The 23,761-nt window shown below is 39.0% G+C and overlaps 2 protein-coding genes across 2 annotated transcripts; both read left to right on the top strand.

The window, feature by feature from the left end:
* The first annotated feature begins 8,627 nt into the window (after window positions 1–8,627).
* Window positions 8,628–12,381, top strand: LOC106306710 (3-oxoacyl-[acyl-carrier-protein] synthase I, chloroplastic). Its single transcript, XM_013743427.1, has 7 exons — window positions 8,628–9,197; window positions 9,683–10,114; window positions 10,399–10,572; window positions 11,456–11,569; window positions 11,684–11,785; window positions 11,903–11,969; window positions 12,058–12,381. The coding sequence occupies exons 1-7, from the start codon at window positions 8,745–8,747 to the stop codon at window positions 12,123–12,125; spliced, it is 1,410 nt and encodes a 469-aa protein (XP_013598881.1). The 5' UTR covers window positions 8,628–8,744; the 3' UTR covers window positions 12,126–12,381.
* Window positions 12,382–14,541: 2,160 nt separating this feature from the next.
* LOC106301242 (DNA replication licensing factor MCM3) lies at window positions 14,542–18,315 on the top strand. Its single transcript, XM_013737598.1, has 15 exons — window positions 14,542–14,663; window positions 14,738–14,844; window positions 15,042–15,250; window positions 15,342–15,472; window positions 15,550–15,788; window positions 15,863–16,099; window positions 16,179–16,333; window positions 16,428–16,636; window positions 16,716–16,875; window positions 16,967–17,166; window positions 17,260–17,319; window positions 17,394–17,483; window positions 17,581–17,759; window positions 17,850–18,069; window positions 18,134–18,315. The coding sequence occupies exons 1-15, from the start codon at window positions 14,601–14,603 to the stop codon at window positions 18,188–18,190; spliced, it is 2,316 nt and encodes a 771-aa protein (XP_013593052.1). The 5' UTR covers window positions 14,542–14,600; the 3' UTR covers window positions 18,191–18,315.
* The last annotated feature ends 5,446 nt before the right edge of the window (window positions 18,316–23,761 follow it).

Genomic DNA, 23,761 nt, shown 5'->3' with positions numbered 1-23,761 from the left:
TTCTATACCGATATTTTTCTTATACGCTTCTGCTTTTATACATTTTAAGCTATAATGAATGTTGCCATAAATATAATAAATGTGTAGAGTAGAAGTACAACGTAAGCAATCCATAAGGTTCATAATAACTCACGTAAATTATAGAAAATTAGTTTGGGATTCCAATCGAATCTATGTTAAAATTCAGAATAGATTAAAGTTATAGTTTCCAACCAAATCAAATCTCAATAATGATATGTCCATAAGATAAAATAAAAGGGTCAAAAGTCTTTTTTGGCAGCAGTTTATATTTAAAACTGAGTACTTTTTTTTTTGAAACACACTAACAGAGTATATCCAATGTAGGTTTGCCTGATACGAACATATGTTGAATTAGGCCAAAAAAACCAATGTAGAGTTGTGTTTGGTAGGTTTTGACAATTATTTTATCTATTCTCTAGAACGTCCATTTATGTATATGATATCGAGGACTTGAATCTAACTCTCTTATATATGCACAAGGTTCTCTGTCAGATCTAATTGAACAAACACAAGATTAATATTTTTTGTAATGGAAAGTCAAACAATAGGATGATACACAAGTGTGTAACAAGAATAAGCACCACTTTTTAACTTTTATTTTTCTTAACGATCATTTTGAGCATTCAACGAGTGTTCTTGAACATCCGTCTTTCCCTCGATTCCACCATGTCTTACTGGTCCCCGATCGCCATGTCCATCAGAGATGATGGAGAACATATGTTTGTTTCTTCTTGTCTTCTTTTACTGATTCTTGCCTTCTCCACTAATTGCATACACATCTCGAGGGACGCACATCTTCTCAAGACTGTGCCTTTTCAAAGAAAGAATACCAACACATGAAATTGTTGATGTCCTTGTTATCATTGAAGAAAATTGGTTTACTCATGTCTCAGACGCTTGTGATTTAAGCTCTGATTTTGAAAGCTACTCTCAGACTAATTCTTGTAAGCGTTTTTATTCAAGTTTGATGAAAGTTTTTGAATTGAGAGAGAGAAATTTCTTACTATCGAAGATTCATTTCTTATGTGGCATAAGAGACATATGTCATCAAAATGTATTTACCTTTTTGGTCGCACATCTATCATGAACTCCATAACTAAGTGTTCTTTAGCTGAAATAGTGGAAAGATGGATGACTTATCGGGAATTGGTTCCCGATATCGTATAAGTGAAGCTAAAACATGAAAAATGTCATGTGGTGATTGCAAAGTCAATAAACAAATCTTTTGAATCTCAAAAAATTGACGCACTGCATGTCGCTAAATAGGACCTAGTGGCCGAGTGAGTGGGCGTGAGAAGCCTATTACCGATGGGCGGTTGGAGCGTTAGAAAAATTTGCACTTATAAATCATTAATAAATTGATTTGCAATGTCAAATCTTCCGACCTTCTATTATAACACAAAACTATAATCCGTAGGCAAAAAAAAATGTACGAGTCAATAAACGTTAGGGATCATGGCGTTACAAAACCTTTTGAGCGCAACTGGATTATAATTATTTGGTATGAAATGCTATGGAATTATTTATTCCATCCACTACAAAATATAGTCACCATTTGTCTTGAATAGAATGAAAGGGTCATTCCATCAATTCCAAAAATTGATAGACAAACTGCAAAGAGAATTATTCCACAAAAAAAAGATACGGAATGAACTGAATCAATCTATTCCATTTTTTTCTCTACACTCTATTCATCTTATTCCACTAATTTTCATTCCACCAATTCCTATACATGCTTACCAGTCACGGTTGTGTTTGTAGCCTTAACGTTCGCATGGTAAAAATAATTCATAAGAAGTTGAAAATGTATCAAATAGTACGCATGTTGACAAAAACTCAAAGACAAATTAAACTTGCGTCATTGAAACAATCAAAGCTAAACCAACATGATCTGAATGATGAAAATTGTACGTGTACATTATTATTTAAACAAGTAGGCATTATTGGTGAAACAGAGAAGGTGATAGAACAGAGAAGCGTTTAGAGAGATTTCATGAAAATGTTCATTGATTGCTTGAAGGATACAACTTTGGGTTTGTCTACTTTATACACAACATAAAGAACAATCTAGACTGAGGACAGGTGGCTCTGACAGCTCAGACATCCTGATCCCTAAGTGCCTCAAATCTGTTACCGAGAGCAACCTGATGAGCTGTAACAAAGGTACATCGTTTGTCTTCTTGCTTTCCTCTGTTTTGAGCTTTGACTCCTTTTGTTACCGTTGCAGAGTTTTGTCTTGTAGTTGTGAAGGCTGATGTGGGCTTCACACTTGGTTGGGCTTGAATATGAGGCGCTGGCCTGCTGAGTCCAATCCTCCCGCTCAAACTCGAGGTGGTAAGGTTATCAACTCCGAGTTTGATACGCAAGGAACAGAAGCTGTGTTGAGGAAGTGATTTGGTGAAGATATCAGCAAGCTGTTGAGTCGCCGGAATATGCTTGACAATAAGTGATCCATCTGCTACTCTCTCTCTCGCAAAGTGATAGTGAGTAGCAAAGTGTTTCGACTTGCGATGTAGCACTAGATTGGCAGTCAAGTGAACCGCAGACAGATTATCACAATAAATCTCCACCGGACTAAATTATTTGACACCAACACTCTTCAACATGCCAACTATCCAAGAAAGTTCTGCTGCAGTATCAGAAAGTGTTCTATACTCCGCCTCAGTTGAGGATCTGGCTACTGAATCCTGTCTCTTTGCCGACCAAGAAATCAGGTTTGAACCAAGAAAGGTACAGAACCCTCCTGTTGATCTTCTTGTGTCTTGACAACAAGCCCAGTAGCTGTCACAGTATGCTCGAATTTGTGAGTCCGTGTCTGATTCTAGATGAACTCCCATCTTTATTGTGCCTTTCAGGTATCTTAAGATGCGCTTGAGTAAATTGAAATCAGATACTGCAGGTTTGTGCATCTTTTGACACACGAAGTTGACTGCAAACTGGAGATCAGGGCGCGTCAAAGTTAAGTACTGAAGCTTCTCTGCGAGACTTCTGAAGTATTTCATGTTGGAGAAGTCTTGATCTTGATGTGGAACTCTGTCAAGTTGCACAGGTAACGGTTTTGGCATTGGAGAGCAATCCAACATACCAGCAGCTTGCAGTAAGTCACACGCATACTTTTCTTGATTCAGAAACAAGCCAGTAGGAGTGAAGTGAGCTTGTATTCCAAGAAAGTAACTCAACGGTCCCATATCTTTCATTCGAAACTGCTTCTTAAGTGACACAAGCAGCTGGTGAATGAGATCTTTGTTGTTACCAGTCAAGACCATGTCATCAACATAGAGTAACAAGAAGATCACGTCTTTTTCTTTCTAATACAGGAAGAGGGAAGCATCTTTTTCATTGCAGACAAAGCCAAACTCCAGTAGGTATGAGCTAAATTTATCAAACCATGCCTTGGGGGCTTGTTTTAACCCATATATAGCTTTGCGCAGTAAGCACACATGATTAGGATGGTTCTTATCTTCAAACCCCGGAGGCTGTCTCATATAGACCGTTTCAGACAGGTCTCCGTGTAAAAATGCATTCTTAACATCTAGCTGTTTGATGTCCCAATGATGCATAACAGCTAGATGAAGCACAAGTCTCACTGTTGCCGTTCGGACTACTGGACTGTACGTCTCAAGGAAATCCACTCCTTCCTCTTGCTGGTTTCTTTTAGCTACAAGTCTTGATCTCAGCTTCAGTAACGTTCCATCAGCATTAAGTTTGACTTTGTGAACCCACATGCACCCAATGAGCTTAACATCTTGAGGAGGCGGTACTAAACTCCACGTTTCTGTTTCTTCACATGTTCCAATTTCTTCTCCCATTGATGCCTTCCACCCAGGATGATTTAAAGCTTCAGCAGTTGACTTTGGTAGCTGAAGAAGTCTTTTCACTGTGACCAAAGCATACCTAGGATTAGGTTTCCTGACACCAGTCTTGGCTCTTGTAGCCATCTGATGAGAATTAGCAGGAGGTTGGGCTTGTTCATCGGCTACAACAACTATATTCTCTGCATCAGAGTGTGAATCATGGTTCGCTTCTGAAGAGCTTGTAGAGGCTTCAGAATTATCCAATAACTGAGTAGGAGTATGTTGTTGTTGAAGCGTAGGCAGAGCAACCTTGATCACCCTTGTTACTTCCTCTTGGTCTTGTACTGTTTCTTGTTGAGGATTCAGCATAGCAGGAACCTGAAGACGCCAAGCAGAGCTGAGGGGCGTTGCAGGTACATGTAAAAGATGACGATAGCTATCAATATAAGGTAATCTATCTTCATCAAAGAGAACATGTATGTTGATGTAGACACGGCCTGTGGGAGGATGAAAGCATCTATAACCTTTGTATCTCTCATTGTAACCAACAAAGACACAAAGAAGAGACTTTGGATCAAATTTGTTGTGCTGATAGGGACGCAGGTAGGGATAACATACACAACCAAACACACGAAGAGAAGTATAAATTGGAGCTTTACCATTCAGAATCTCAAAGGGACTGACAAGGTTCTCATTAACTGATGACGGTAGTAAGTTACTGAGAAAGGCAGCAGTGTAGAAAGCTTCGACCAACAGAGTAGCCGGTATAGAGCTTTGAAACATCATTGACAAGCCAAGTTCTGTAATGTGTCTCTGTCTTCGTTCTGCTAGTCCATTTTGTTCTGGAGTATGAGGACATGAAACCAAATGTTTAATTCCAGTAGCAGCAAAGTGATCCAACAATGTTTTGTTTATGAATTCACCTCCTCCATCTGACTGAAACACTGAAATTTTCTGTTTAAATTGGTTCTCTACTTGAAGTTTGAATGCTTTGAAAACATAACTAACATCAGACTTTGCTTTAAGAGGATAGAACCAACAAAACCTTGAACAATTGTCAATGAACAAGTCCCGGACAGAGAAGTGTGGACATCCAGCTTACAAGTGTTACCGAAGATTCGATGAGAACTTTGCTGTCGATGATCCTCCTCCTCAAGCGAACATACTCACTTCAGGATTGGGCAACATAATCACTGGTGCAGAGTGGTATCCAGACAGTGGTTCATCTCATCATGTCACTGGCTCGACTCAGCATCTAGACAATGCGCAAGAGTATGATGGTCTGGACAGTGTGATGGTAGGCAATGGCGAGTTCTTACCAATCACTCATGTGGGTTCTGCGTCCATTGCTTCAGCAACAGGTAACATTCCTCTTGTTGATGTGCTTGTTTGCCTCTACTGTCTGTATCTAAGTTAACAGATGATTATCCCTGTGAGTTTACGTTTGATGCTACAAATGTGTATGTTAAGGACAAGGCAACCAACAGAGTTCTCAGTCAGGGAAACAAAATTAAAGGGCTGTATCGGCTGGATATCCTCGGTTCTCGGCTTTCTACTCATCAAGACAACAGAGTGCGAGTGAGAATGTGTGGCACAAGAGGTTGGGGCATCCTAATGATCAAGTCCTGAAGCATCTTTCTTCAATAAAAGCCATCTCCTTCAATAAGACTTCTCAGTCAATTTGTGAATCATTTCAACTTGGCAAGACATGTCGCCTCCCCTTTTCAAATTCAGAGTTTCGGTCTAGTAGAATCCTTGAAAGAATACACTGTGATGTTTGGGGTCCAGCGCCTGTTGTTTCTGTTCAAGGTTTTCGTTTCTATGTAGTGTTCATTGACAATTGTTCAAGGTTCTGTTGGTTCTATCCTCTTAAAGCAAAGTCTGATGTTAGTTATGTTTTCAAAGCGTTCCAACTTCAAGTAGAGAACCAATATAAACAGAAAATTTCAGTGTTTCAGTCAGATGGAGGAGGTGAATTCATAAACAAAACATTGTTGGATCACTTTGCTGCTATTGGAATTAAACATTTGGTTTCATGTCCTCATACTCTATAACAAAATGGACTAGCAGAACGAAGACACAGACACATTACAGAACTTGGCTTGTCAATGATTTTTCAAAGCTCTATACCGGCTACTCTGTGGGTCGAAGCTTTCTCCACTGCTGCCTTTCTCAGTAACTTACTACCGTCATCAGTTAATGAGAACCTTGTCAGTCCCTTTGAGATTCTGAATGGTAAAGCTCCAGTTTATACTTCTCTTCGTGTGTTTGGTTGCGCATGTTATCCCTACCTGCGTCCCTATCAGCACAACAAATTTGATCCAAAGTCTCTTCTTTGTGTCTTTGTTGGTTACAACGAGAGATACAAAGGTTATAGATGCTTTCATCCTCCCACAGGCCGTGTCTACATCAACATACATGTTCTCTTTGATGAAGATAGATTACCTTATATTGATAGCTATCGTCATCTTTTACCTATACCTGCAACACCCCTCAGCTCTGCTTGGCGTCTTCAGGTTCCTGCTATGTTGAATCCTCAACAAGAAACAGTACAAGACCAAGAGGAAGTAACAAGGGTGATCAAGGTTGCTCTGCCTACGCCTCAACAACAACCCCGAGTTCAACAAGTGGATCCAGAAGGATCAGTTGATTCTAGCGTGGTTGTACGGATCTCTTACTGAAGATGCGCTCAAGTCTGCCTACGGTCTTCATTCATCACAAGAGGTCTGGCTGGCCTTGGCAAAGAAGTACAATAGGGTTTCGGCGACGAGGAAGCTGGATCTATAAAGGCGTGTTCAGACAACTTTTAAAGGAAATAAGACGATGGCTGTGTATTTGTCTGAAATCAAATCTTTGTGCGATCAACTCGACTCCATTGGGGCTCCTATCACAGAGCAAGAGAAGATCTATGGCGTTCTGAATGGTTTAGGGAAAGAGTATGAATCTGTTTGCACCGTCATTGAGCATTCAATGGATCTCTTTCCTGAGACACATTTTGAAGACATAGTACACAAGCTCACTGGTTTTGATGACAAACTTCAAGCCTACGAGTCCCCACCAGAAGTCTCACCTCACCAAGCCTACTATGTCAATCGTGGAGGTTACTCTGGACGTGGAAGAGGTCAGAACTGTGGTGGTTACAGAGGAAGAGGCTCCTACACTACTCAAGGCAGAGGTTTTCCACAGTAGTTTTGCCAAGGAGCTCATAGAAGCACATCTCAGAGCAACAATCAACGGCCAACCTGTCAAATTTGTGGGAAGTATGGACATCCAGCTTACAATTGTTACCGTTGCAAAGTTTTGTCTTGTAGTTGTGAAGGCTGATGTGGGCTTCACACTTGGTTGGGCTTGAATATGAGGCGCTGGCCTGCTGAGTCCAATAGGCATAACGCGCTAGAAAGCTTTACACGAGAAGTTTGTTTCTCCTTGGTTTGAATGTTAAGGGGAGAAGATTGGTTTTGACTTTTGATAAAGAAGAAGAGAACATAGGTGTTGAACAACTTGTACCGGCTATCCACTTACTTATTTTCATTGTTGTATTGGCTATTTAAGATTAATGCTTCCACGAGAGTACAATCAGTTCACCTACCTTACCATCTCTAGTATTAAATTGCCATCCGAGTGTTTATTTTCCGGTTATTTGTTTGCCTTTATTATTAATAGATGTTGTTTGTATGTTTTTAACTTTGATAATTATATATAGAGAAAAAGATAAAAATAGCATTAAATCAAGTTTTTGTTCTCAAACTAGTACTCAAGGTCAAAAGTCACAAAAATAGCATTTAATGTTTTATCAAAAGTCACAAACTTAGAGTTTAGAGTTAAAGGGTGGGGGGTTTAGGATTTAGGGTTTAGGGTTTAGGGTTTAGGATTTAGAGTTTAGGGTTTAGAGTTTAGAGTTTAAGGTTTAGGGTTTAGAGTTTAGAGTTTAAGGTTTAGGGTTTAGAGTTTAGAGTTTAAGGTTTAGGGTTTAGAGTTTAGAGTTTAAGGTTTAGGGTTTAGAGTTTAGAGTTTAAGGTTTAGGGTTTAGAGTTTAGAGTTTAAGGTTTAGGGTTTAGAGTTTAGAGTTTAGGGTTTAGGGTTTAGAGTTGAGAAATGAAGTTTTGGGATAAGATTTCAAATTTTGAAAAATAAAAAAATTAAAATTTTCAAAAAATAAAATGATATTTTGGTCATTTTAGTTTTTGAATGCTATTTTTGTGATATAAACTTAGAAATGTGCTATTTTGGAGAGTTGTCCTTATATATATATATATTTTTAATATATGGTATATTTTATAAGTTTTAGAAAACGAGAGCTCGACTATGAAATGTCTTATTTTACTGGTAGTTGTAAGAAAGCAGGCTTTCAGATAAACTGACCCAAGTGGCATCTCTTATCTTGTGCTGCTGTGCACGAGAGCTCAACTCCATTTTTTTTTAAAAACTTACAGTATAAAGTTTTATATTTAATATTTGAAATACCTTAAAGTTGAACCTCACTTTTTAAAAACAATAATAGATCAAAAATACCCTACATTTGAGTTTATGGTTTAATAATTATTGTTTAGATTTTAGTATTTAGAAGATGAGATTGGATTTATAAAATTTTATAAATAGTTTTAAACATTTATAAATGAGTTAAGAAAGCTATTGTAGTCTTTTTATCAAAAAATTAAAGTATTTATAAAAGTGATTATAATTTAAAGGTGAATGGCGGTAAATCAGAATTTTTCCTCAAAAATAAGTGCACGGCCGAAATAAAATAGTAATAAAAGTTAGGGACTAAAAGAAAAACTTCATCTATTTCTTTTCGGTGGTTTTTAAAATCAACAGCTCGTGAAATCTGACGACCTGAAGCTGTCTTAGCAAACGCACATCACATTTTGCACAACATCGTACTTATCGCCTCCCTCTCGCTCTCTCTCTCTCTCCCTCTCCGCCTCCGCCATGCAAGCTCTTCAATCCTCCTCCCTCCGCGCGTCTCCGCCGAACCCACTTCGAACACCTTCGAACCGCCAATCCCATCAGATCACCAATGCGAGACCCACCATGAGACGCTCCTTCGTCTCCGCATCAGCCTCCGTCTCCGCTCCCAAACGCGAGACGGATCCGAAGAAACGCGTCGTGATTACCGGAATGGGCCTCGTCTCCGTCTTCGGCAACGACGTCGATGCGTACTACGAGAAGCTCCTCTCCGGCGAGAGTGGAATCAGCTTGATCGATCGATTCGACGCCTCCAAGTTCCCGACTCGATTCGGTGGCCAGATCCGTGGGTTCAGCTCCGAAGGGTACATCGATGGGAAGAACGAGCGGAGGCTTGACGATTGCTTGAAGTACTGCATTGTCGCTGGGAAGAAGGCTCTTGAAAGTGCCAATCTTGGTGGTGATAAGCTCAACACGGTACTACTCTCTTTAGATTGATCAAAGTTCAAATCCTTAAGACTGATTCAGTTTAAAGTTCATGTCTTTTAGTCATGAGTTTGGTTTCTCTTTGATGGGTTTAACCAAATTTTTCAACTTGTGGGTGTTCTTGTAGATCGATCAAAGTTCAAATCCTTAAGACTGATTCAGTTTAAAGTTCATATCTTTAGTTATGAGCTTGATTTATCTTTGATGGGTTTAATCAAAGTTTTCAACTTTTGGGTGTTCTTGTAGATTGATCAAAGTTCAACTTTTTAAGATTGATTCAGTTTAAAGTTCATATCTTTAGTCATGAGGTTTGGTTTCTCTTTGATGGGTTTAACTAAAGTTTTCAACTTTTGGGTGTTCTTGTAGATTGATCAAAGTTCAAATTTTTAAGACTGATTCAGTTAAAGTTTGCGTCTTTAGTCATGGGATTTGATTTATCTTTGATGGGTTTAACCAAAGTTTTCAACTTGTTGTAGATTGATAAGCAGAGAGCTGGAGTACTAGTTGGGACTGGTATGGGTGGTTTGACTGTGTTTTCAGACGGTGTTCAAGCTCTAGTTGAGAAAGGTCACAGGAGGATCTCTCCCTTCTTTATTCCTTATGCTATCACGAACATGGGTTCTGCTTTGTTGGCGATTGATCTTGGTCTTATGGGACCGAACTACTCTATTTCAACCGCTTGTGCTACTTCTAACTACTGCTTTTACGCGGCTGCGAACCACATTCGCCGTGGTGAAGCTGATATGATGGTTGCTGGTGGGACTGAGGCTGCTATTATACCTATTGGGTTGGGAGGTTTTGTTGCTTGTAGGGCATTGTCGCAGAGAAATGATGACCCTCAAACTGCTTCAAGGCCGTGGGATAAACAGAGAGATGGGTTTGTCATGGGTGAAGGTGCTGGTGTGCTGGTATGTCTCACAAATTCTTACCCTTCACCTTGAACTACTAATTTGCATACACTCTGCTCTTAGTGTTTGGGTCTAATTGAAATCGTTGGGTTTGATCAGTGCTGTCTGTAGCTGAGGATCCTTACTCTTTTTGTTGAAACATTTGTTCCCATAGTTGATTAGCTCAAGAAATGTCATTGAATTTGAATTTCTCTAACAAGTTGGTTTCATCCACCATGAGATTGACTGGTACATGTGACATATTGTGTACATTGATTGTCTTAATTTGTTATATGCTCTAACAGGTGATGGAAAGCTTGGAACATGCAATGAAACGTGGTGCTCCAATTGTAGCAGAGTATCTTGGAGGTGCTGTTAACTGTGATGCACATCATATGACTGATCCAAGAGCTGATGGACTTGGTGTCTCTTCATGCATTGAGAGCTGCCTTGAAGATGCTGGTGTATCCCCCGAGGAGGTAACAAGAACTAACTTTTCATTTTATTACGTGTTACCTGTGTTTAAAAAGGCGCATGGCGCTCGCCTTGAAGACCACTTGAAACTGTGATAAAAAAAATAACAAAAACTAAATTACTATGATGATGAACATGCAAATAAAGCATTCAATAACGTAAAGAACATGCAAACACAAACTATACCCTAAAGAGCAATAAAATACATGTTAAAAATGAATTTCAATATATATTAGATTTGTTTCAGTTACAAACAAAGATTATACATCAACTTGATCACAGGAGTCCTCAAGCTACAATATATTAGTAAGCGTCGATTACGTAAGCGTCAATCACTTAGTGTATAAAAGAAAAGAAGCACCAAAATTACAGAGATAAGCATTCGCAGTGCATTCTAGACGGTAAGTGGGTAACCAAGCAACACAAGAAGTCATAATAAGAAGAAGAACCTATGAGACTAGAGAAGAGTAGATAATACTCTAACCTTAAGCAAAACACCGTGAGATTTATGTTTTGTGAGAATTTTTGACGTTTGGTTTTAACTTTGAAGAGGGAGCTAGGGTTTTGATGAGTATTTTTGACGTTTTGTTATAAGATTGGTTAATTAGTTAAAGTAGGGTTTGGTTTCGTACCTGGTTTAGTGCCGGTTAACATAGGGTCTCCAAGGCGCGCCTTTGCATCGCCTTTGAAGCCACCGTCTTATGGCCAAAGCGCACCTAGGCGAGCGCCTTGGGGAGCTAGGCTCGCCTCGGGGTTCCATGGTGATGGGCCTGTCGCCTGAGTGTGCCTTGCGCCTTGGCGCAAAAGGCGGGCGCCTTTTTAAACACAGCGTGTTACATTTCCTACTTATATTATTCATAGCTTGTGATTGTTTGAACGTTTTTGCAGGTAAACTACATCAATGCCCATGCAACTTCAACTCTTGCTGGTGATCTTGCTGAGATCAATGCCATTAAAAAGGTGTTCAAAAGCACTTCAGGGATCAAAATCAATGCCACTAAGGTTCGTCCCCAACGCTCAATGCTATTTTTAATGATCTTCTCCCCTTTTGTTTCTTGTATTGGTTTGCTTTGCGTTTCCTAAACATGACAGTTTTGTGAATGCATCATGTTACAGTCTATGATAGGTCACTGCCTCGGTGCAGCTGGAGGTCTTGAAGCCATTGCCACTGTGAAGGCTATCAACACTGGATGGCTTCATCCCTCTATCAACCAATTTGTACGTATTAATCTCCCCTTTAAAAAATAATTTATTCAACTCGACATAATCCATAGTAAAAAACCTTAGTTTTCTTTGTTTTTGAGACTCTTAACACACTGTTGTTTGTCATTGTAGAACCCAGAACCAGCAGTGGACTTTGACACGGTCGCAAACGAGAAGAAGCAGCACGAGGTGAATGTTGGTAAGTGACGACCAGCATTCTTTGTCATTTGATTAAAGACCGACGATGGTTTCTCTGATAAAGCCTGTATGTTTTCTTTTTGGTGCAGCCATATCAAACTCGTTTGGGTTCGGTGGACATAACTCAGTCGTGGCATTCTCTGCATTCAAACCCTGATTCCTTCATACCCTTTAGATTCTCTGCTCCATCGCCATTATCTTCCTTGCAGCTTCCTGGTTCAGTTCCATTCAGTTTTTTTCTTTCTTTTTTTTCTTCTTATTGTTCATTAAGCTGGTTGAGATTTCAGATTTTGTTTCTGTACGGAATGTTGTATCTTAGTTCCTTTCATACTTTGCCTAAACAAAACCTATAATCTTTGTAGCAAGGGTGTTAGTGTCAGAATAAAACTCAAGGGATTTTCATTTTTTTTCCTCAACAAGATATGTACCTCTCTTTCTCTACTTAGAAAAAAGTTGATTTCAATCATTTACGATGAGATTCCAAATCTTTTAAAGTTGAATTTAATTGATTTGTTGTAACTGAGAATTTGAACTGATTTGTAGTAAAATGAAAAATTTACTATTATTCAAACACAAATTTTAAAAAAACTTATTTAATATTTATTGTTATTCAACTTGATATTTCATAAAATACTCTAATATCTATTGTTATTGAAAATATTTTAAATTATAATTTTTAAAGCTTTCAAGTGATTTTAAAGTGTTTTAGTTGAAATTTCTTAGTCTAAATAAAACAAAATTTCTTGGTTTTAAATGAGATTCTAGAGTAATTTAACAAAATCATATTAAACTGTACGGTTCATATAAAATCATCTAAAAACTCAATAAAAATCAAATCACTTCAAAATCTAGATTGAATACACCCCATAAATTTTTTATAAATAGACTTAAACCTCTCATTGAATAATACCATATTTTAAATAAGATTATAAATATCATATCCTATAACAAAAGATTTTAAAATATAATTTAGAATTATCATCTGAATAACATTGGACTATGTTTAGATTTAAAATACTAAATTACATCGTTAAATAACACTCTCTAAATTTAAAGCTAGTGGACCATTAACAATACTCGCATGTTTGGGTCATGTTTTTCAAATTCATATCCTTAGATGATTTATATGCACAAACTATGTTCAGTGAATAATATTTCATATTTGATTAATAATACACTAAATTCATACATTTTTACGTATATAATAAAAATAGACATAAAGTATTTTATGTAAGTTTTGAATACATATTTTAATATTAATTTAGTGAAAAATCAGGCTATTCCAACCGGTACTATTGTCGTCACGTCAACTCTGACCGCTGCTATAGATGCTCCATCTTCTTCTCATTCGCTGAAGGTAAAATTAGTTGGAAAAAAGCCTACGGCCGGGATAAGTCCACCTAGATGGAAACCGATTCATGATCACTAAAAACAATGATAGTATGAGAATCAATAAAAAATTGGATAGAACCTCAAAAAATATTTTTTTTTGTTTTCAGATTAGATCAGACTAAGTAGATGACATTCTAAAACATAATTTTCATTTCTTTTTTTTTCGTGGAGAAGTCTTGAATATCAAGCTCATTTAGATACATATGATTCATTTCTTTTACTGAAAAAACGTAATCAATCAATTTTCCATAGCATGTGGATGTTAAGGCAAAATCAGACCTAAAAAGTGGAATAAAGAACCAATTCAACAGCATAATAAATAAAATATGATGCGTTGGTTATATTACAGAGCTACTATGTTTTCAAAACAAACACACAGAAGATTAAAAAAAAGACACAACATTATTGCATATTTAAGTAATTTCCTTTTTCAAGTAACGCACATATTGTAAGTAATTTTTTTAAGTAACGCGCACGCATATTCTAAGTAAGTAATTCTTTTTATTCAAAAAAAAAATATTCTAAGTAATTTTTTTTAAGTAACACGCATATTCGAGTAATTTTCTTTTTTCAAGTAACGTGCATATTCTATTAATTTCCTTTTTTTGGAAATGTTTTAGAAGAAATGCATAACATTTGTTTTGCTTTTTTTGAGAAAAGTAAATTACCATCTATAAATAAATGCACGTGTTTGATCTGTAAATCACATGTACGAGTGTTTTTCCATCCCAAATAGACAAAAAAATCGCCCTTTTCCAGCTGACTATCAAGTCAATTCGGATTGCAATTTCCTTAATGGGTAATAGCTGTCGAAATTAACATCTCGATGTCCGTCAAAGGCTTTTGAGAAGATACCACGATTAGCATAAAGGCGCGAGATTGGATTTGCTTACACCAAAATGCACAATATTTTGATTGGATACCTTCCAAAATGCACAATATCTGATATCAAATGACCGCTCTACAAGTCCATTAAGATATCTTTTACAAATCGGTTTAGATGTTTTGTTCGGAATTTGGATTCAACTATAAATTACCCAGGCTTGGTTGGTTACAGAAAAGCCCAATTAAAATCCGGCCCAACACTACTCTCTATCATCCCGCCAAAAAGGGAACATGTCATCTCTCACTTCCCGCCACAACAACACTATACACAATAACCCCCTTCCTTCCTCTATGCCTTAGGTCTCGTCTCAGTCAATAATTTACTACTCCGAAGTTCAAAGGAAGAAGAAAAGAGATGGATGTACCGGAGGAGACGAGGCTTCGCCACAAGCGAGATTTCATCCAGTTCCTCGAAAACGTAACTCCCTCTCTCTCTCTCTCGAGCCATCACAATCTTGTATTCGTATAACTGTGGGTTTTTGTTTTTTGTAGATCTACATGGATGAAATCAAGGCGCTGGTTCAGAACAAGCGTCACCGTCTCATTGTGAATGTATCTGACATCCATACCCACTTCCGCGAATCTGAATCTTCCTCTAGGTTCCTCCTCTTACCAATCTCTAGCTTTCCTATATCCTCCAACTCCTTATTAGTAGTAGAATTGTAAATCAATATCGATTCCTGGAGTTTTAGGGTTTTTTTTTTTTAATTTGGACTAGCATGTTTAGATTTCTAGTGTTTGCCTCAGTTAACTGTTATTTTCTGAGTTGAAGTTGAGTCCTTTTGTTTTTGTGTAGGATACTGAAGAATCCAATTGAGTATATGCAGTCGTTTTGCGACGCAGCCACTGAAGCTACCCGCAATATTGACCCTAAATACTTGAAGGAAGGTGAGCAAGTCCTTGTCGGATTCGAAGGTCATTTTGTCTCTCGCCGTGTCACTCCTAGAGAGCTCCTCTCTGAGTTTATTGGATCTTTGGTCTGTGTTGAGGGCATTGTCACCAAATGTAAGCCCTCTTTTTTTTAAAAAAAAAAAATTATACTCTTTCTTGTTTTTTTCTGAAGAGTTAAAGTCACTGACATATGGTTTGCTTTCAGGCTCTCTTGTGAGGCCAAAGGTTGTTAAAAGTGTACACTTTTGTCCATCTACCGGGGAATTTACCAATCGAGAGTATCGAGACATAACGTCCCATGCCGGCTTACCCACTGGCTCTGTCTATCCCACTAGGGTAATTACTTGCCTTTTAAATCTACCTTTGTTGCTGGAAGGTATGCCTGTTCCTGAAATTTTGTTTTTTTTTTCCAGGATGATAATGGCAACTTATTGGTGACTGAGTATGGTCTGTGCAAGTACAAAGATCACCAGACCTTGTCGATTCAAGAAGTGCCTGAAAACGCCGCTCCTGGTCAGCTTCCACGAAGTGTTGATGTCATTGCTGAGGATGACTTGGTTGACTCTTGCAAGCCAGGAGATCGAGTGGCTATTGTCGGCATTTACAAAGCTCTTCCAGGCAAAAGCAAGGGTAGCGTTAACGGAGTCTTTAGGTGCGTGTTTTCTTACAATCTCGATATGTTACTTTTTTCACTGTGATAATCCTGACCGAGTTTTATCTGTGTAGGACTATTCTCATAGCCAATAATATCTCTCTGCTCAACAAAGAAGCTAATGCACCTATATACACCCCACGAGACCTACAGGAGATTAAAAAGATTGCAGCAAGGGATGATGCATTTGATCTCCTTTCTCGTTCCTTGGCACCTTCTATTTATGGGCACGCTTGGATTAAGAAAGCAGTAATACTACTGATGCTTGGCGGTATGGAAAAGAACCTCAAGAACGGAACCCACTTAAGAGGGTAAGTTCATGCTTAGAGACATTTTTCAGTTTCCGTTCACTTGTATGACTGTTTCTAATCAAATTTTGTTTGCCTTCAGGGACATCAACATGATGATGGTTGGTGATCCATCTGTTGCCAAATCTCAACTTCTGAGAGCAATAATGAATATTGCACCGTTGGCTATATCAACTACAGGCCGTGGTTCTTCAGGTGTTGGGTTAACTGCTGCTGTGACGTCTGACCAAGAAACAGGTAAAAGCACAATTAAAGCCTTTTTTTCAACAATGGCTAGAAAAAGGTCCCAATTGCTTTGTCTCATGAAACTCAATTTTCTTTTTCTCGTCAGGGGAAAGAAGACTAGAAGCAGGTGCAATGGTCCTCGCTGATAAAGGTATCGTCTGCATTGACGAGTTTGATAAGATGAACGATCAGGACCGAGTTGCTATACACGAAGTGATGGAGCAACAGACTGTTACAATCGCCAAAGCCGGTATCCATGCATCACTCAATGCTAGATGCAGTGTGGTTGCAGCAGCAAATCCCATATATGGAACCGTAAGTTTGCATAGAACTCGTCATGATCTGTTGACTAGCAAGTATCTCTTGTTCTAATAATCTACTCTTGTGCCTGCAGTATGACAGATCATTGACTCCAACTAAGAACATTGGACTTCCAGACTCGCTGCTCTCTCGTTTTGATCTGCTGTTTATTGTGTTGGATCAAATGGATGCTGGTATCGATAGCATGATATCGGAACACGTCTTGCGCATGCACCGTTACCAAAACGATAGAGGTAGCCTACAAATCATATATCTCTAGTTTACTAAACATTTCATTCACAATCAATGACTTAAGGCATGTCTGCCTTTTTGAGTGAATTATAGGGGAGGCAGGGCCAGATGGGAACTTGCCGTATGGGAGAGAGGAAGATGGTGAAAGTGAAGTGTTTGTTAAGTATAACCGAATGCTGCATGGGAAGAAGAAGAAAAGAGGCCAAACAAATGAGAAGACTCTTACGATTAAGTTCCTGAAGAAGTACATTCACTATGCCAAGCATCGAATTCAGCCAGAGCTCACTGATGAAGTGAGAGACTGAACTTAAACTTGCGCATTTACGTATTTGATATCTGATAAAAGCTTTTCCACTAAAATCTCTCTTTGGTTATTGATTCTTCAGGCATCGGAACGTATCGCAGAAGCATATGCAGATCTCAGAAATGCAGGTTCTGATACTAAGGTAAATCATTTCGCCGAGTGTTATGCTTTTGTCTTAGGAAACCTGTATTTACATGATCAAACACATCTCTGTAGACTGGAGGTACGCTTCCGATAACAGCAAGAACTCTAGAGACAATAATCCGTCTTGCCACAGCACATGCCAAGCTGAAGTTGAGCAGAAAGGTAACAAACCATCTCAAATCTTCTGTTTTGTCTTCCTGGTCGTCGTGAATAAATTGTACTAAGTTTCACTCTTAAAATGATATCTTTGTTTTTGAAGGTTACGAAAACCGACGCAGAGGCTGCCTTGAAGCTGATGAACTTTGCAATATATCATCAAGAACTGACAGAGATGGATGAGCGTGAGCAGGAAGAACGTCAAAGGGAACAATCAGAACAAGAAAGAACACCAAGTGCTCACAGAGGCAATCCAGAGAATGTCTCTGCAAACGTCGAAAGGTAGCTAATTTGATTTCTTCCATGGAAGCCCATATCGCAGCTATCTTAATCCTAATACATTGTTCTTTTCCTTTTTGCTGGTTCGCTCAGTGAAACAGCAGATCCGATGGACGTAGATGAACCTCCCTCGGAGCAATTTAGCGGCACGGTCTCTGCAGCAAGGATTGAATCGTTTGAGCGAGTGTTTGGGCAGCACATGAGGACAAACAGGCTTGACGATATTTCGATTGCTGATATAGAGACAGTAGTCAACAACAATGGAGTTGGAACTTCTCGTTACTCTGCAGATGAGATTATGGCTCTATTAGAGGTACATCACAAAACTAGCGTCTCACTTTTTATTTGCTTACTTACCTATTTGTGGGTTTATGCAGAAACTGCAAGATGATAACAAAGTGATGATCAGCGACGGAAAGGTCCATATCATTTGATCCTTCATGAAGACATGCACCTGAAGAAGTATTTTCCTCATATTCGAACTCAAAGTAGTGTAGTACTGGGAAAAGAGAAGCTATTGGGGACCAAAGTATCTTTTCTATTTAAATCATACTTTTTAGGGCTTTTTGCAAAAGTGACTCAAAACTTGGAGTCAAACAGAAAACTAACCTTTTCTTTTGACTCCTTTTTTTTTTGAGATTTTAACCCCACACCTGCACTTTATCTACGAAAATGCCATTAACATTTTTTTTTTTTTTTTTCGAAAATGGCTTCTTTACTGTCTCAACCTCATCTTCTTCAAGTATTTACAATACTGCCACTGCAATGAATAGTGGCAACAACCTTGTACGAACTGTTTGGAGCTTTTAATGCCCTTTAATGCACGTAAATCTCTTTACACTCTCTCTGTTTCAATTGTTATGAACTAAAAACAACATTTCTTTCACTTTCTCTCTATATTCATCCAAAAAACTCAAGCTTTTGATTCAAAATATGGGCTATGGTTGCAGAGCCATATTTCTTTCGTTTTGACTTACGGTTGCTTTCGTTTGAGGTTCTGGGTGGTTGGAGAAGACCCTGTGTGCAAACGAAGTCATCTCACCTAGTTTAAGGTACGAATTTGAATTTTTTTTCAAGATCTGTTCGCGTAGAAGACTTACTAGTAAGTCATCTGTATGTAGAAGACTTACTGATGAGTCTTCTGGTCAAACGGACGACTTAAATTAAGTCGTCCAGCTTTGTTTGTTAAAAAAAAACACTCCAGACGACTTATATATACGTCGTCTACGAGAAACGGGCTAGTTTTGCATTTGACCGAATCGTGTCAGATCTTTGACTATTTCTGGACGACTTATAATTCAGTCGTCTCTGGGAAAGTTAAAATTTCAATATTTTATGAAAACTTGACGAATTACGTGTAATTCGTCCTAGGTTAGTTTTGTAATTGAAAAATAAAACTTCATAATTTAACTTTAACCAGACGACTTAATATAAAGTCGTCCCTCCAGAAGACTTAATTTAAAGTCGTCCGGGGAAAGCAAAGTCGTCCAGAATTTTTCCCAATTTTCTGGTCAAACCTTGCTTATCCCGGACGACCTTAAATTAAGTCGTTTAGCTGGACGACTTTATATTAAGTCGTCTGGTTAAAGTTAAATTATGAAGTTTTATTTTTCAATTACAAAACTAACCTAGGACGACTTACACGTAAGTCGTCAAGTTTTCATAAAATATTGAAATTTTAACTTTCCCAGAGACGACTGAATTATAAGTCGTCCAGAAATAGTCAAAGATCTGACACGATTCGGTCAAATGCAAAACTAGCCCGTTTCTCATAGACGACGTATATATAAGTCGTCTGAAGTGTTTTTTTTTAACAAACAAAGCTGGACGACTTAATTTAAGTCGTCCGTTTGACCAGAAGACTCATCAGTAAGTCTTCTACATACAGATGACTTACTAGTAAGTCTTCTACGCGAACAGATCTTGAAAAAAAATTCAAATTCGTACCTTAAACTAGGTGAGATGACTTCGTTTGCACACAAGGTCTTCTCCAACCACCCAGAACCTCAAACGAAAGCAACCGTAAGTAAAAACGAAAGAAATATGGCTCTGTCAACCATAGCCCATATTTTGAATCAAAAGCTTGAGTTTTTTGGATGAATATAGAGAGAAAGTGAAAGAAATGTTGTTTTTAGTTCATAACAATTGAAACAGAGAGAGTGTAAAGAGATTTACGTGCATTAAAGGGCAATAAAAGCTCCAAACAGTTCGTACAAGGTTGTTGCCACTATTCATTGCAGTGGCAATATTGTAAATACTTGAAAAAGATGAGGTTGAGACAGTAAAGAAGCCCTTATTATAAGTCGTCTAATAAGTCGTCCAGATGGAAGACTTTCCAGACGACTTAATTAAGTCGTCCGATAAGTCGTCCAGCTGGGAAGACTTTCCAGACGCCTTATTATAAGTCGTCTAATAAGTCGTCCAGATGGAAGACTTTCCAGACGACTTAATTAAGTCGTCCGATAAGTCGTCCAGCTGGGAAGACTTTCCAGACGCCTTATTATAAGTCGTCTAATAAGTCGTCCAGATGGAAGACTTTCCAGACGACTTAATTAAGTCGTCCGATAAGTCGTCCAGCTGGGAAGACTTTCCAGACGCCTTATTATAAGTCGTCTAATAAGTCGTCCAGATGGAAGACTTTCCAGACGACTTAATTAAGTCGTCCGATAAGTCGTCCAGCTGGGAAGACTTTCCAGACGCCTTATTATAAGTCGTCTAATAAGTCGTCCAGATGGAAGACTTTCCAGACGACTTAATTAAGTCGTCCGATAAGTCGTCCAGCTGGGAAGACTTTCCAGACGCCTTATTATAAGTCGTCTAATAAGTCGTCCAGATGGAAGACTTTCCAGACGACTTAATTAAGTCGTCCGATAAGTCGTCCAGCTGGGAAGACTTTCCAGACGCCTTATTATAAGTCGTCTAATAAGTCGTCCAGATGGAAGACTTTCCAGACGACTTAATTAAGTCGTCCGATAAGTCGTCCAGCTGGGAAGACTTTCCAGACGCCTTATTATAAGTCGTCTAATAAGTCGTCCAGATGGAAGACTTTCCAGACGACTTAATTAAGTCGTCCGATAAGTCGTCCAGCTGGGAAGACTTTCCAGACGCCTTATTATAAGTCGTCTAATAAGTCGTCCAGATGGAAGACTTTCCAGACGACTTAATTAAGTCGTCCGATAAGTCGTCCAGCTGGGAAGACTTTCCAGACGCCTTATTATAAGTCGTCTAATAAGTCGTCCAGATGGAAGACTTTCCAGACGACTTAATTAAGTCGTCCGATAAGTCGTCCAGCTGGGAAGACTTTCCAGACGCCTTATTATAAGTCGTCTAATAAGTCGTCCAGATGGAAGACTTTCCAGACGACTTAATTAAGTCGTCCGATAAGTCGTCCAGCTGGGAAGACTTTCCAGACGCCTTATTATAAGTCGTCTAATAAGTCGTCCAGATGGAAGACTTTCCAGACGACTTAATTAAGTCGTCCGATAAGTCGTCCAGCTGGGAAGACTTTCCAGACGCCTTATTATAAGTCGTCTAATAAGTCGTCCAGATGGAAGACTTTCCAGACGACTTAATTAAGTCGTCCGATAAGTCGTCCAGCTGGGAAGACTTTCCAGACGCCTTATTATAAGTCGTCTAATAAGTCGTCCAGATGGAAGACTTTCCAGACGACTTATAATAAGTCGTCTGCGCAGTCTTTTGGATTGAAGTAAATACCTGACTCAAGATAGCAGCTTTCATTGATCTGCGGCCTCTGCTGCCCTCGTAAGCCAGTATCGGTGGAGACGGACTGTCTGCTCTGGGACCACCAATACTAGCACCCAATTCCGGCATAGCTGTGTACGTCTAGACCTGAAGAACTTGTATAAACCCATCCACGGTGTAACAGCCAGCAATTTCTTTGTTCCACAAAGAGTCCATCAGCACCTTAAACGCGACTCTCCCCCATGGATAATTCTCAAACCGTTCTAAATCCATCACTAGCCTTGCCAGAGTAGATCGTGTAGCGGTTGAAAACTTTCTCCCTTCAATGAATCCAGTGAAGATGGAGAGGTACGCGAGCCGCTTGCGATCTTCCCTGGACCAATCCCCGCATCTCTTCAGTGCTGCTATTATCTGATCAGTAGTTGGCCCAGCTTCCAGATGAACTCCCAGCATCCCCCAGAAAGAAACCATCTCTGGGGTAACGTCACATTTTGGTGTCTCAAGGTCCTCGATGTACTCGCAGTTTAGACCAGTGAGGTTTTCAAACTCTAACAGTGAAAACCTCAAAGGTTCTGGACCAACGAGAGACCACATCTCATACTTCTTCTTAATGTCCAGCTTGAAACTGAGCATGTAGTGAACCAGCCTTGAAGCCCAACCAAATCCCTGCTCCTTGAACTTGATGAAAACTCCCAAACTCGACTCCTTGAGCTCTTCAAATTCGTCATCAGTAAGAGCTTTCCTAAGAGCAGTATGCAACTTGCTGTTATCCGTATGATACGAAATGCTATTGTGGGCTTCTGGTTCTTCCCCTGATGTGTATAACCTACGGGGGAGTTCTGGAATATCCATCCTTTTTGTCTGCAAAATAATCAAAGACAACAATATAAGTCCAGACGACTTAGTAGACGACTTAAATTACTTACAAGTCTTCCAGTCGCAGAAGGAGTTGGAGTACTCGTCATTGCGGTTATAGATCTGAAAAAATAAACGTGAAACGGTGAGAATGAGTAAATTGATAGAGACAACGTTTTATGTTCATCTTTTCCTCGAGATTGATGACTTAGCGGCGTTAGGGTTTACAGAGAAACGGCGCTAAGGTTTACAGAGAAGAAGCGGCGGCGCTAGGGTTTAGAAGAAGCGGCGGCGCTAGTGTTTAGAACGTTGGTGACCACGGTGGCGAGGGCGACGGTTTGTTCGGATATAGTGGAAGCGGCGGCGCTAGGGTTTAGAGGAATCGGCGGCGCTAGGGTTTAGAGGAATCGGCGGCGCTAGGGTTTAGAGGAATCGGCGGCGCTAGGGTTTAGAGGAATCGGCGGCGCTAGGGTTTAGAGGAATCGGCGGCGCTAGGGTTTAGAGGAATCGGCGGCGCTAGGGTTTAGAGGAATCGGCGGCGCTAGGGTTTAGAGGAATCGGCGGCGCTAGGGTTTAGAGGAATCGGCGGCGCTAGGGTTTAGAGGAATCGGCGGCGCTAGGGTTTAGAGGAATCGGCGCGGCTAGGGTTAGAAGAAGCTGCGGCGACAACGGTGAGAATGAAGTGAGATAGATAGCCGATGTTGAGAACGATGGTTTGTTCGGAAATCGTGGGAATTCGAAATCGCCTTTGAGAGGGAGAACTGTTAGGGTTTCTGAATTTCGCGAAAAATGAAACAAAAAAATAAAAATCACCTTATATATTGGGTAAATAATCCGGTTAGCTTTAAAATTACATTGGTAAACTTTAAGGTTTGGTCCGGTTTAGACGACTTATTCTGGCTGATAATGTACAACAGACGACTTAATATTTAGTCGTCTGTTTTCAGACGACAAAATATTAAGTCGTCCTAGACCCTAAAATGAACCCCTAAACTAAAATGACTAGATTAACTAACTAACCACGTTATAAAATCAAATTATACTTAAATAGTGTTTACTATACACAGAAATGAACACGCATAAGTAATTTTAAAAATTTTCAAAAACGGTTTTAATGCTTTCCAAAATCTAACCCTAAGAACACATACAATACTACAACATATGTTGATGAAACATAAACTTAAGAATATCATGACTCGCTACTTTCACTCATCTATGCTGAAAACAATTGAAATTTGTTATATCTTAATTTATACCTCCTAAGACATATGTTAATTACATAATTCCCATTTTTCACTTATCAAAATATTTTTTACAAAATTTTTAAATTATGTTTAAGACTAACTGTCCAGACGACTTTAAGTTAAGTCGTCTGGACGACTTATTTTCAAGTCGTCTAAACAGACGACTTGCGAGGGGTAGAAACGTAAAAAGAATTCCGTTTTTTT

The sequence above is a fragment of the Brassica oleracea genome, chromosome C7 (assembly GCF_000695525.1).
Source record: "Brassica oleracea var. oleracea cultivar TO1000 chromosome C7, BOL, whole genome shotgun sequence".
In the NCBI taxonomy this organism is placed as follows: domain Eukaryota; kingdom Viridiplantae; phylum Streptophyta; class Magnoliopsida; order Brassicales; family Brassicaceae; genus Brassica; species Brassica oleracea.
Note: the sequence above shows the minus strand (reverse complement) of the source record. Positions and strands in the feature narration are given on the sequence as shown.